This window comes from Lissotriton helveticus, chromosome 4_1 (assembly GCF_964261635.1).
Source record: "Lissotriton helveticus chromosome 4_1, aLisHel1.1, whole genome shotgun sequence".
Lineage (NCBI taxonomy): Eukaryota > Metazoa > Chordata > Amphibia > Caudata > Salamandridae > Lissotriton > Lissotriton helveticus.
This window is the reverse complement of record NC_136063.1, coordinates 801,916,702-801,930,300: the sequence shown is the minus strand read 5'-3', so window position 1 is coordinate 801,930,300 and position 13,599 is coordinate 801,916,702. Positions and strand designations below refer to the sequence as shown.

Here is a 13,599-nt window from a genome sequence, read left to right as displayed (position 1 = left end):
CACAGGCAGCCTCCCGCCAATCACAACGCTGCAATGGCAGCATTGTGATTGGCGAGGGTAGCGCCACGGCCGGGCCATTTTCTCTATGTAGGCTGCTACATGCAGCCTACATAGAGAAAAGGGGAGTGCGCATGACTGCTTTGTTTGGCCCTGGACCCTACCAAAGCAGTCAGGGCCCAAAACATTGGGCAAGTCACTCCCCCCTGCCCTCGAGCAGAACCGCCCACCCCCTCCCACAATCAGGCACAGAGGCACTTCTGCTTTCTCGCAGTGCGAGAAGCAGATAACATAACATGGTAGTTTTACCACTTTATGTTATCTGCTTCTCGCACTGCGAGAAAGCAGGGAGGCAGCGCCCCAACGCCCATATGAAGGAGGCGCCACTGATGTTACTCCATCTATAGTAACACCCCGGACCATATATAAGTGAGAAAGGACAGCTTCCTCTTGGTTCATTATTAGCATCGGGGTTAGGGCTGTGGTGCTGGAGGCATGAATGTTTCTAAATTCAGATTAGATTCTGTTACTTCTAACAATTGCCACTCAATGCAATGGTGTAATAAAATCTATTAAATTGAAAAGCATTTAAAAAATCATATTACAAAACAGTACATTGGGCCTCATTAGGGTGACGGGCGGACTTCAGTCCGTCCGCCATCGTCTCCTATCTGGGACTGCCCGCCAACCGTGTGGCAGTCCCACAATAGGAATTAGGATGCAACTGCCACCGTTGCGGTCGCATCACGCACCTTTAACATTGCGGCAGGTACTGCTGGCTGCAGCACCCGTCGCAATGTTAAAAAGGGATGTTGTACACATCCCTGTACTACGTGACAGACACCATACGGTGCCTGTCACTTGGTCCAGGGATATGTAGAGGGGGCACCATAGATGCCCCCCAAAACCCAAAGGAAAGGTCCAGAGGGGAAGGGGGCACCGCTACTGGCCCCCAATGTCCATCTCCACCAGCCTTTTCATGGCGGTTGAACTGCCATGGAAAGGCTGGCGTGGATTGGCATCCTAATCTAACCAGCAGTGTCTAACAGGCACCGCTGCCATTTTGAGCTATGTGGGCGGTCCGAACGGTGGTTGGATGCAATCCAACTGTCGGAACAGCAGAGGTCGGATTTCACGACCACCACCAATCCGATCGCCATCGTAATGTGGTGGTCTGATCGGCCTTTACGATTGGTGGAGGGACCACTACTGACGGACTGACTGTGGCGGTCCTCCCGCTATAGTAATGAGCCCCTAAGTTTTGAATTTTGTATAGTCTTTATCATATATGTAGTGGTCTCTGAGCCAAGCAATAGGAGATCCCCCCCCTTGCCCCCCAAAGCCTGCAGGTCAGCGCTGCTCAGAGTGACCCTGCAGGAGACAGGAATCACCCAAATGCAAAAGCAAATGATTTTGAAGCAGCCTTTAAAACCACGTGTTTTGTATTGTTTGTCTTTAAAGAGCTGAAGTGCTGCAGGCAGGAAACAAAGCCGACCCGTCCCGGCAACAAGGCCATTCAACACCACCAATGAAACCAGCCCCCTACCCTTCCATCCCACGGGAAAATGCCTGGTGCCTCGTAGCACCAGTCCAGGCCTGAGTGGTTCTCTGGCCTTTCTCTCCTCAGTGATGGACTAGGCTGGACTGCCTCGCTCATCATGCTGGTAATAATGGGCCGTGCAGGTTGCATATGGTGCGAGCCTGGATAGTCATATGGCACTAAAAGCAGTCCCACAGCATTCCTGTGAGATCTATCCAATGGGGCACAACATACTTCATGGTAATTAGTAATATACCAATATGAACAAGTCAGTATATGCCTTGTCTGATTATTTAATTAATAAAACGTATTACTGGGCATGCCAGTGGCTATTGCAATCACGACCTTTGAGTACAGGCGTGAGGTACAGGAGGGAACTACAACAAACTGAAAGCTGTATCTAGAGCTGTCTCAAAAAAGAGACTGTTTTCCTTATGTTGCTTATAGTTCTCACTTTGTTCATTCATCCGTGCCATTCAAATCTCATGATGCAAGGAAGGGTGGCACAGTCTCAATGGGCTCCACCACACTGACGTGGGCCAACTCTCTGTGTAATTCACCGCACATCACACACTACTGAACCAGCATCATCTGTGTTACCTGTTTCTCTTCACTGCTCCTTTTTAAAGACTTCATCAGATCTTTGTGTTGTTCCACATTTTTGTCCATTATAATCTTCATTTGTTTCACCCCTGCCAGGGCTTTCTTTACCTCCCCGTCAACAAGTTCTTCTCCAACTTTAGATAAACCTAATAGATATACAAAATATCAGACACTGTCTTTCATATGCATTTTCTCTCTCTTATAATCAACGTAATATTTTGGTGAGTTTGTTTTGTTTTAGAGACACCACTACAAAATCTAAAGATGTAATTATGTTATTTTAAATGGCTGTCGATTATTTGATATGGGATCCTAATAATTTGACTACATTTTGTTGGGCAGTAGCAGGACTCCCAATTGATTCAAGCTACGCCTGCCCCAAGTGACTTATAAAATAATCTATTTTCTAAGGCGGACTCCCATCATGCTTTGTTATTCCCCCATTGGACATGTTAGTGTTGCTTTTTTGCTGAGCCACATTGATTTGATTTTAAATATGCACCAGTATTGTTGACACAATCAAGGGGCAATTCCTCACAAATGCACTTTGTTCGTCTGAGCCTAATCTCCTTTATAATATGTGTCATCACTGGAACAGCGCCCTAACACAGAACCACTAGCTATGATCCAATCATGATGCTCCACGCTGCTCAATTCGCCTATGAAATTAAGCAACTTGATCTGTGCAGGTGTGGAATCTTGTAGGACAGAACGTTGGGCCCGATCCACAGAACTACTTAAGACAAAATCCTAAACTTACTACCATTTTGGTATTCACAGAAGGCACTTACTCCTTTTGATATTCACAGAAGGCACTTACTCATTTTGGTATTCACAGAAGGCACTTACTCATTTTGGTATTTACAGAAGTTAGGAGTCCTAACTTTAGGGCTCCTAAATGCCTACTGTGAATACTGAAAGTTTTAAAGTTAGGATTTTTCTCAGTTTAGGAGTAGTAAAGTTAGGACTCCTAACTTTAGGACTCCTAAACTGAGAAAAAACTAACTTTAAGACTTTCGGTATTCACAGAAGGCATTTAAGAGTCCTAAAGTTAGGAGTCCTAACTTTACTACTCCTAAACTGAGAAAAATCCTAACTTTAAGACATTCGGTATTCACAGAAGGCATTTAGAAGTCCTAAAGTTAGGAGTCCTAACTTTACTACTCCTAAACTGAGAAAAATCCTAACTTTAAGACTTTCGGTATTTACAGAAGGCATTTAGGAGTCCTAAAGTTAGGACTCCTAACTTCTGTGAATACCGAAATGAGTAAGGGCCCGATGTAGGTAAAATAGATTTACCGATTTTTAATTACCGAATCATACCGATTCGGCAATTAAAAATCGGTAAATCTAAGGGGTGGAGATGTAGGAACATCCAGATGTTCCTTTTACCGAATCGGTAAATATCTGTATTTACCGATTCGGTAAATACCGACCGGTAATGCCCCATTCATTCCTATGGGCTTTGAAGCCCATAGGAATGAATGGGGCATTACCGGTCGGTATTTACCGAATCGGTAAATACCGATTTTGACAAGGGTGCAGGGGGTGTCACTTTGACACCCTCTAGCACCCCCAAAAAAGATTCGGGGGCCATGTGGCAGGCATACCTGCCCTAAGGGCAGGTCTGCCTGTCATATGGCACAGGTGTGCATGCACACATGTGCATGCACACCTGAATCGGTATTTTACCATCAAATATATTTGATGGTAAAATACCGAATCGGTAAGGGTTGTGGGACTCAGAAGAGTCCCACCTACATAGCAAAAATACCGAATAGGTATGAATACCGATTCGGTATTTTACAGATTCGGTAAATTTACCGATCGGTAAATTTACCGAATCTGTAAAATTCTGGGCCCTACATACCAAATCTTATTTACCGGTCGGTAACGGCCGAAAATACCGATTTTCGGCCGTTACCGACCGACCTACATCTGGCCCTAAGTGCCTTCTGTGAATACCAAAATGAGTAAGTGCCGTCTGTGAATACCAAAATGGTAGTAAGTTTAGGATATTGTCTTAAGTTAGTTCTGTGAATCTGGCCCATTGTTTCCAAGTGCCGAACCTACATGCCTTCACACATCTTTTGGGCATAAAGAGACTGGATCTGTAGATGTGGTATAGCTGTAAGAGAGCAATCAAATGCATGCTTACCTACAGACAGATCAGGGAACCACCCTCCCGGTTTACCACCTCAGAGATGTAATGAGAAAAAGTTGACCAATTTCACACTCACCCCCACCTCTACCATAACCCTTGATCCACCAACCTATGTCGAGTGAAGGATTATCCTGCGATTCATTGTGTACTTCACTTTACATGCTCAGATGTCTGTGCCGCTGAATTCTTATAGAAATCTCGTCTTTGGGACATCAGATGGTCATCATCAAAATAGATAAAGTAATCCCTTTGCATGAAAACATCTGTGTGTCTGCTACTAATTTGTATTCTAAAAACTTCAGTCACAAGTTATTTTGTAGCTTAATTTAAAAAATAAAAACAAGAGGAGCGGGTGGTTCCTTGGTGGGGCATGGTTAATTTCACAAACCTTGACAATCATCATTGGAGAAATTAGATTTTCCCTAAGATTTAGAATATACCTAGCTGCTTGTCTAGGTTAGTACATACAGTTCTTGAGGTTAGTGACATGATCTAGTTTGTTGGGAGACAGACAAGCACCCTTTTGACCTCTATGTTTAGGATGTCACATCTTACCCTGTCAAAGAACAGTCAGTGAATGACAAAATGGTATAGAAAGAAAGATATTGGTAGCTTGCTGTTATTCTTTCACTTTGGGAAAAGGAAAGAACACTTCCGTGAGGTAGCTTAATTTGCCTGATACTGTTAAGTCAAATGGACAATAAAAATCACCTGGAAGACCAAATACAAGAGACTGCTGTGGGGGAACTACAGGTCCCACAATACCGGTGACCCGAGTCTGCCTGAGAGGAGGTCGGGCCGCACCAGTCTGACTCCTGCTGTACGGGACAAGCCCGGGCCAAGATCCAGACCTGTCTGCGCCCATCAGAGCCCAGAGGAGATTGGATTGTGTCCCCTCTCTTCCACCAGCTCCACAGAAGGCAACAGTTTTTTTTTCTTTTTTTGCCAGTTTCAGATATTGCAACACTAAGACAGATAAAGTGCTTGGTCGTGTCTCTATTATTTGCATATTACTGGTTGCAGCCACTTTGAGCAGGATGTGGAAAAAGATAATCACTGGTGGTCCTATTGTTTTCCCAGCCAAGAGTACTTCCATTGACAGAATTTAGAAAGGGCTTTGGCGGTTATTAGTATGGAAATAGCCCTCACAGAGGGAAGACTCTCATTGAACTTTGGTGCTGCAACAAATTTATCTCCAGCTGTGGATTTAGCATTGTCACGCTTGGCCGTGTCACCCCTGTTCTTCCGGGAACCTTTTAAAGATAGATACTTCACAGGCCGTAAGTTTGGCACCTCAGAATAGCCACAAGATGGTAATCAAAACCAAAAGGTTAAGGAGAGGCACCGGGGGTAAATCTGATGTAGGCCAATATCAAAACTTGTTATTCCGATGGGGAGCGCCTTATGGAAGGCTATAGTTCCAGACTCAAAGAGTTGCTGCTGACTGAGCTATCTCCATTGATACATAGTTTAGAAGATATCGAATCTCAGCTTACTCTTTCGAGGATGAGGGGCACCACCCTATGAGCAAGGATGTTGGAGCCCTCACGGATGCTCATTCGTCATCAGATTCAATTACATTTATGAACTGCCAATCTGGAGTGATAAGGGTTGTTCCTGAGACTAGCTCCCAGTTGACTTTGGCAACCCAGGGGTCAGGTTATACTTTAGCGAATACCCCTGGTAATCCACATTTCTGTAGGCCCTCCCAAGTTGAGGGAAGGGGTGCGTGTACGAGGTCAACAGGAACCACAGGGTCAACAACCCTCAGCTCAGATGGAATTAGAACCAATTTACCCCCAAGATAGATTAGCACAAAAAACCCTCTGTCCTGCAGCCTGCCCGCATGTTGCCATTTTTACTGGAGGGTCTCCCTTACAGGATAATCAGTTGGAGTCACAAGTGCAGTTGTTAAATAAGGTTTTCGACTGGTTAGTCTGCCACAGGGGCTTTTCATTTTTTTTGGCAGAGAACATTTTATTAACATGGAAGGTTATCTGGATTGGCCCAGGACCTGTGGAAGCTGATGGTGGCTGTTATTATCAATTTTCTCCACAACTGGTCCAAAGGCTTTAGTTTGGAAGTTTAATTTATAGCCATGTAAGGAGCGCCATTTCCCTGGTACCCCTTGGATATTCCTACAAGCCTCGCCAGGTCCTAGCTTTAAATCGGAACCAACTAGAATCTAAGAGGTGGCCTTAATTTTTCCAAAATCACTGTCCTGAAAATCCTGTTGAATGGCTGGGGGCCACCTAGTACCTCTTTAGGGCATCTAAGAAATCAGTTTTTGGTACCCGTTTTCAATCGGTTTGAGGCCCTTTCTGATATTGACTGCCCTTAGTTAAACTGCCTCTTTCCCTCTCATCAGAGCTTAATAATGGGTCCGCTGTTCCATTGAAGATTGGCTCTTTTCGATTAAAAGCGCCAGGAGCCCCCTTTCTCTTTTGAGCTGGAATCCAGCACGTCTCAAGGGGAAGACAAAAGACCTTGACTGACTTAACTTCATAGCTGCCTTCAATATTATTGCTTTTCAGGAGACCTGAGACACCTCTCCACTCTCTTGCTTTGCTTATCATTCTAACCCCACTGTACCATCTACCCGGAACAGAGCCAGGGGAGGTCTTTCGGTATGGTTTCAATTGAACCTTAATGTAAATGTGACTGTGATTTATTCCGGCTGTTTGCCTTTCCAAGTCTTGTGCATTAAGGATGATTTGTGCCTTTCTCATTTCCACCTGATTAATCTTTACAATAATGCTTTACAAAAACTATGTGGGTGTATTTTAGGGAATTATTTATGGTTTTAGGCAAACTGCAGTTAGTGTCTGTAGCACAGCCTAAGTACATTATTTGCAGAGATTTTAACACCAAACTTAGGGGCCCATTAGGATGTTTGGCGGATCGCCACCGCCATGCGGGCGGTGGCGATCCGCCAGACATCCATACCCGCCCGCCACCCATTTTCCCCCGCCATATTACGGGCGGAAAAGGTTTAATATGGTGGCGGCGTCTATTAGACACCGCCAGGCATATTACCATGGGCCAAAACAGATGCCTTTCTGTGGCGGGAAACATCCTTTACAATGCAACTTTTACCACGCAGTGCCTTTACGACGCACCTTTTACAACGCAAACCATTACAACGCATTGCGCTGGGGGGCGCTCTAGGATAGGGAATAGGTTTAATGTACTATCCAACACCTTCCCTACTATCCACGGGGACTGGAGTTGGAATAGTAAATTAAACAATTCACTATCCAGCACCCCAAAGCACTATGCTTTGTAAAAACCGCGTTGTAAAGGCATGCGATGTAAAAGCATGCGTTGTAATGTCATACATCCTTCTGTGGCAGCAATGCAGGATGCGCCCGCCACTGTGGTGGGCGCATCCTAATACCCCCCACGGGACCACCGCCCTTATGGCGGGCGGCCCCGAATTCCGATAGGATGGCGGGCGGACTAAGTCCGTCCGTCATCCTAATGACCCCCTTATTGTCAACCCTGAGGATTTGGGTGTTAACGGCCCAGTTATTTTAGACAGTGTTAACAAGGTTAGAGGGGTATAGCTGAGTCTCTATTTAGGAGAACATGATTTAGTGGACTTTGTCTGTTTCTTAAGGGGAAGCAGCCCAACTTTACCCACCTACAGAGGGAGCAGGTGGGCCTCCATCATCAATGTCATTTTTGTAACCAGAGCAAACACAAGGAGATGATGAAGGGAGTGCCGAAACTTTGCAGACACTCGCCCCCAGTAACAGATCGGGGTTGAAGCCATCATCATTCTTTAGCTCACTTCGCCACCCAGTTCAGGCCCGGCCATATGCAAATCAGTCTTTACCCTGTGCCTCATGGGAACAGTCCAGACCGAACTGTTTGCTCTATTTTTGTAACTAGAAACTTTCTTTCATGGTGCTCTCAGAGCAGTCACAGAGGCCCGATGGAGGGCATTACAATACTTTTCTGGCCGTTGGTCTTTTTTCAGGTTAGGTAGCTGCTATTGAGATTTCTAAGCATTTCAGCAATGATTTAAGACTGGAGTGGTTTCTCAAGAAACCTAGGGTTACTCTCTGTCTTTTCGTGAAGAAATACTTGTCATCTTTTCTGGGCAGCTTAGCTGAGGAGAGTGGAGAAGTCCCTTTAGATTATTATAGCTTCTTATGTTACAGTATTAAGAGTCACTTAATGTAACCTAATAATACGACTCCTAAATGCCTGAGGTGCCTGATGGTTTTTGCTCGGTGGCAAATCGCCATCTGAGAAGGGTTCTTGACTCGAACCCTAGGGATCTTATGGAGGTTCGAGAGGCAAGGAAATCCTACAAGCTCACTCTTGAGTGGTACAGAGCTAGAATATCGATGTATAAATATCAATGTACAGAAATATCTAGGTAAAAATATTGTGGGATAGAAATATCGATGGAAAAAATATTGTGGTCAAGAATATCGATTGCTAGGTAAGTAATATTGATTGCAAAAATATCAAAGTGTTCAATATAGTTTACAAAAATATAGTTGTTAAAATATCGATGTATTATTAATGTTATGTATTTTAGTATTTTGTATGACAATTGTTTGTAATTTTTGTATATGTGTAAAAAAGTTAGTAGTTAATATATTTTTTTTAAATACAGTTTTGCGTTTTTAGTTCAGTATCGGGTTATGGGTCTATAGGGGAATAGGGTGGGAAATAATTTAATTTTATAGATTTTATTTATTATTAATAGTAGTTAATACATTTTTAATTGAATTTTGCGTTTTTAGTTCTGTAGCGGGTTGTGGGTTTATAGGGGAATAGGATGGGAAGTAATTTAATTATACGAAATGTATTCAATAATGTATATTTATTCATAATTGCATAATTGTGATGTTGAGTTAAATATGCACATTAATTTATTAATAATTGTTTGATAATCATTTGTTAATTGATTTAAATTAATTAATAATTAATTATGGTAATTGTTTAATTAATTTATAGGTGTGTGTTGTGGTGCTTATAGGTGTAAATGGTGGGAAAGGGTGGGAAGTCATTTATTTTTTATTGATGAATTATTAATTATTTCTTAATTTGTATTAATAGATTAGTCATTATTAATTGTAATTGTGTAATTAATTTTAGGTGTGTGTTGTGGATATTATAGTGTTAAACAATGTGTAATTAATGAATGTTTATTATCTTTTTCAATAATAATATATTTTAATTTTAATATTATTTATGTTAATAATGGAAATTAAATTTAATTAAAATGTTGATTTTTTTTTTATTGGTGTGGTATCCAGCACTTTCCCTACTGTTGCACTCACCGGAGAGGGAATTTTATTTTTTTACCACTCCTCTATCCAACACTTTCCCTACTGTTGCACTCACTGGAGTGGGAATAGTAATTTTTACCCCTCCGCTATCCAACACTTTCCCTGCTTTTCACTCACTGAGGAGTGGGAATATTAATTTTTACACCTCCGCTATCTAGCACTTTCCCTGCTGTTGCACTCACTGGAGTGGGAATAGTCATTTTTACCCCTCCGCTATCCAGCACTTTCCCCATTGTTGCACTACCTGGAGTGGGAATAGTAATTTTTACCCCTCCGCTATCCAACACTTTCCCTGCTTTTGCACTCAATGGAGTGGGAATAGTTATTTTTACCCCTCCGCTATCCAACACTTTCCCTGCTTTTTACTCACTGAGGAGTGGGAATAGTAATTTTTACCCCTCTGCTATCTAGCACTTTCCCTGCTGTTGCACTCACTGGAGTGGGAATAGTCATTTTTAAACCCTCCGCAATCCAGCACTTTCCCCATTGTTGCACTCCCTGGAGTGGGAATAGTACTTTTTACCCCTCCGCTATCCAGCACTTTCCCCATTGTTGCACTCCCTGGAGTGGGAATAGTAATTTTTACCCCTCCGCTATCCAACACTTTCCCTACTGTTGCACTCACTGGAGTGGGAATAGTAATTTTTACCCCTCCGCTATCCAACACTTTCCCTGCTTTTCACTCACTGAGGAGTGGGAATAGTAATTTTTACCCCTCCGCTATCTAGCACTTTCCCTGCTGTTGCACTCACTGGAGTGGGAATAGTAATTTGTACCCCTCCGCTGTCCAGCACTTTCTCTACTGTTGCACTCACAGGAGTAGGAAAAGTAATTTTTACCCCTCCGCTATCCAACACTTTCCCTGTTTTTGCACTCAATGGAGTGGGAATAGTTATTTTTACCCCTCCGCTATCCAGCAACTTTCCCTGCTGTTGCACTCATTGGAGTGGGAATAGTAATGTTTACCCCTCCACCATCTAGCAGTTTACCTGCTGTTGCACTCACTGGAGTGGGAATAGTAATTTTGACCCTTACGCTATCCAACATTTTCCCTGCTATTATAATTATTGTGTTGTGAAATTTATGGTTTTTTTAATAGTTTAATGTGTTAATTAATTATAGGATGTTTTATTTTATTTTAAATTATTGATATATGTATATCTTTTATTTTTATACAATTTTAAAAGTTTATAAATTAAATATAGATAATAATTAATAAAATGTATTTAATTAAATATATATATGTACACATTTTTGTGTGTTTATATTTTTTTTAATTAAGTTTATTTGTTATATTTAGTTAAAATATATATTAAATGTAATTTATTTTGTTAAAATACTAATATACTTAATATATTTAGTTTAAGATATATATTTTTTAAGTCAATATTTTTTACATCTATATTTTTTACTTCGATATTTTTGATTCGATATTATTGTACTTACCTGTTTAAGTATAGAGAGTCGATATTTTTGTATTCAATATTTTTACATCTATCTTTTTGTTAAGTATATTTTTTACATCCATATTTAAACATGGAACCCTCTTGAGTGTAGGAAGAACTCCCTACTTTGTAAAGAATGGGAACAACTTGAGATGTCAGCCTAAGCAAATTGTAGCAAAGTGTTCCGGGGAAAAGTCAGTAATACTTGATTGAGAGATACATCGATCAACCCCCTTTTAACATATAATATAACTGGTTCAGCTTGGGTTGCACACTTTACTTCCATATATCAAGTAGCAGAAGATACGTCTCTGACAAGTTTATTGAGAGCTAGGCTGGGTGATATCCATTAACAAACAAGGGGAATGAGGGTCTGAGGGACAGTTTAACGACCCAACAGTACTATAGTCCCAGTAAACAGCTATTATAACAGAGGATAGTAAGGAGTCAAGCACAAAAATGAACTAAGTTGCAACCCTACGTGTTGAATGGAGAACTAAAGGCAATGAACTTACAGTGTGTTGTGCAAATCACACATAGGGTCCCTCATAACTCATGAGAAGATTCCCATCAGTCACCACTCGGATCCGCCCTTCATCATCTGGGATCCTTATTCCTCACTTGTATATTTTGGAACCCACAGTGGATTGGCAGATGGTAAAAACCTAATCCTACATGTGGTATACAATGTGAGTGAAAAAAAAGGTAGTAAGGTGACTTAAAAGCAGTGCTAAAAATAGTGAAGTGTAAAGTGAACTAGAGTGTACTTATAAAATTAGGTAAAGAAGAGAAACAGATTAATTTATTAGGATTCTCTTCAATCCTAAACATAAAATGAGTGCGTAGTGGTATAAACAAATAACCACTAATGGAGATTGTTGGTTATTTGTTTATACCACTACGCACTCATTTTATGTTTAGGATTGAAGAGAATCCTAATAAATGAATCTGTTTCTCTTCTTTACCTAATTTTATAAGTACACTTCACTAGTTCACTTTACACTTCACTATTTTTAGCACTGCTTTTCAGTCACCTTACTACCTTTTTTTCACTCACATTGTATACCACATGTAGGATTAGGTTTTTACCATCTGCCAATCCACTGTGGGTTCCAAAATATACAAGTGAGGAATAAGGATCCCAGATGATGAAGGGCGGATCCGAGTGGTGACTGATGGGAATCTTCTCATGAGTTATGAGGGACCCTATGTGTGATTTGCACAACACACTGTAAGTTCATTGCCTTTAGTTCTCCATTCAACACGTAGGGTTGCAACTTAGTTAATTTTTGTACTTGACTCCCTACTATCCTCTGTTATAATGGGTGATATCCACCCATGCATATCACACTGCCTGAAGTTGAGGATGCGAACAAACAAAGCCTGGGTGGTAAAGCTCCAGAGCCGGACGGGTTTCCAATAGACCTAGTAAATGCAACATTGACCTTGGGGGCCCCTTGTTTGTAAATCTATTTAGCAATTATTTTTGCTAGTCGATCCTGAGGTCATGGGCGATCACCTATCTTTAAAAACGGTAATAGGAACCTGCCTAAATGCTATCGTCTGATCGCCCTCATCAATAGCACTGTAAAAGTCACAGACAGGGTAATTGTACAGCGGATTGAGACTGGACATGTCAAAATAATACCCTAGCTCCCTTTCAATACGGTTTCCAACCTGGAATGGGTACCATGGAACAATGTTTTAATTTGCAGTTGATCCTGGGTAAATATACGTCGGCTAAGCACTGTCCACTGTCCTTGGCACTTATGAATCTGTCCACAGCTTTTGATTCCATTAATAGGACCAAGCTTTGGCTCAAGTCGGTGGATATGGGCGTTGAGGACACCATTGTAAATGTTCTATATATTCTGCATGAGAACTTAAATGCCAAAGCAAGGTATGACCCAGCAGGTGAGACCTTTGATATTTTTCTATAGGTTTGTGAAGTGCGCATGGGGTGTATTTTGGTTCCTCTTCTGTTTATTTTAAATATTAAAAACATATGCCCACATCTGGGTGCAGCTACTGATGATGTTCCGAAAATTGTCAACACCCGCTACTGGCATTACTCTATGCCGATGATGCAGTTTTGTTTGCCAGGACTGCAAGAGCTTTACTTAGGTTAGAGGAATCATTTGTTTAATATATGGGCACCCTTAATTTAGCAATAAATTTCAGGAAGTCTCACATTATGGTGTGTGGCCCAGGGAAGAGAAACGTGGCATCTATGACAGATAGGGGCCACTTCCTGAGTTGTGTGAACAACTTGTATTATCTCGCAGTCACTTTAAATTCAGGAGGGTCAAGGCAGCTCCAGACTAACATCTCATATATGAAACTTAGTAGGGCAGCTGGACCATCCTGAACCTCTTACCGACCAGCTTTAGGGGCTCAGTTTTTTCCTATTTAAGAATCTATAATCAGCAGTGTGCCCCAGCGGCTCTTCATGGAGCAGAGATTTGAGGGTATCAAAATTCTTCACACTGCAACACTAACACTGAAACATACGCCAGTCTCATGCCGGCTGCGTCGCGGCCA

General features: G+C 41.8%; 1 protein-coding gene across 3 annotated transcripts in view; it reads right to left on the bottom strand.

Annotated features, from left to right (window-relative positions):
- The window catches only part of CLUL1 (clusterin like 1), a 220,371-nt gene that overhangs the window by 197,147 nt on the left and 9,625 nt on the right, over positions 1-13,599 (bottom strand). For all 3 annotated transcript variants that reach the window (XM_078685688.1, XM_078685689.1, XM_078685686.1), the window contains one exon: positions 2,138-2,286. In XM_078685688.1, the coding sequence (XP_078541814.1) occupies positions 2,138-2,286 (149 nt within the window). The remainder of the gene's footprint in view (positions 1-2,137; positions 2,287-13,599) is intronic.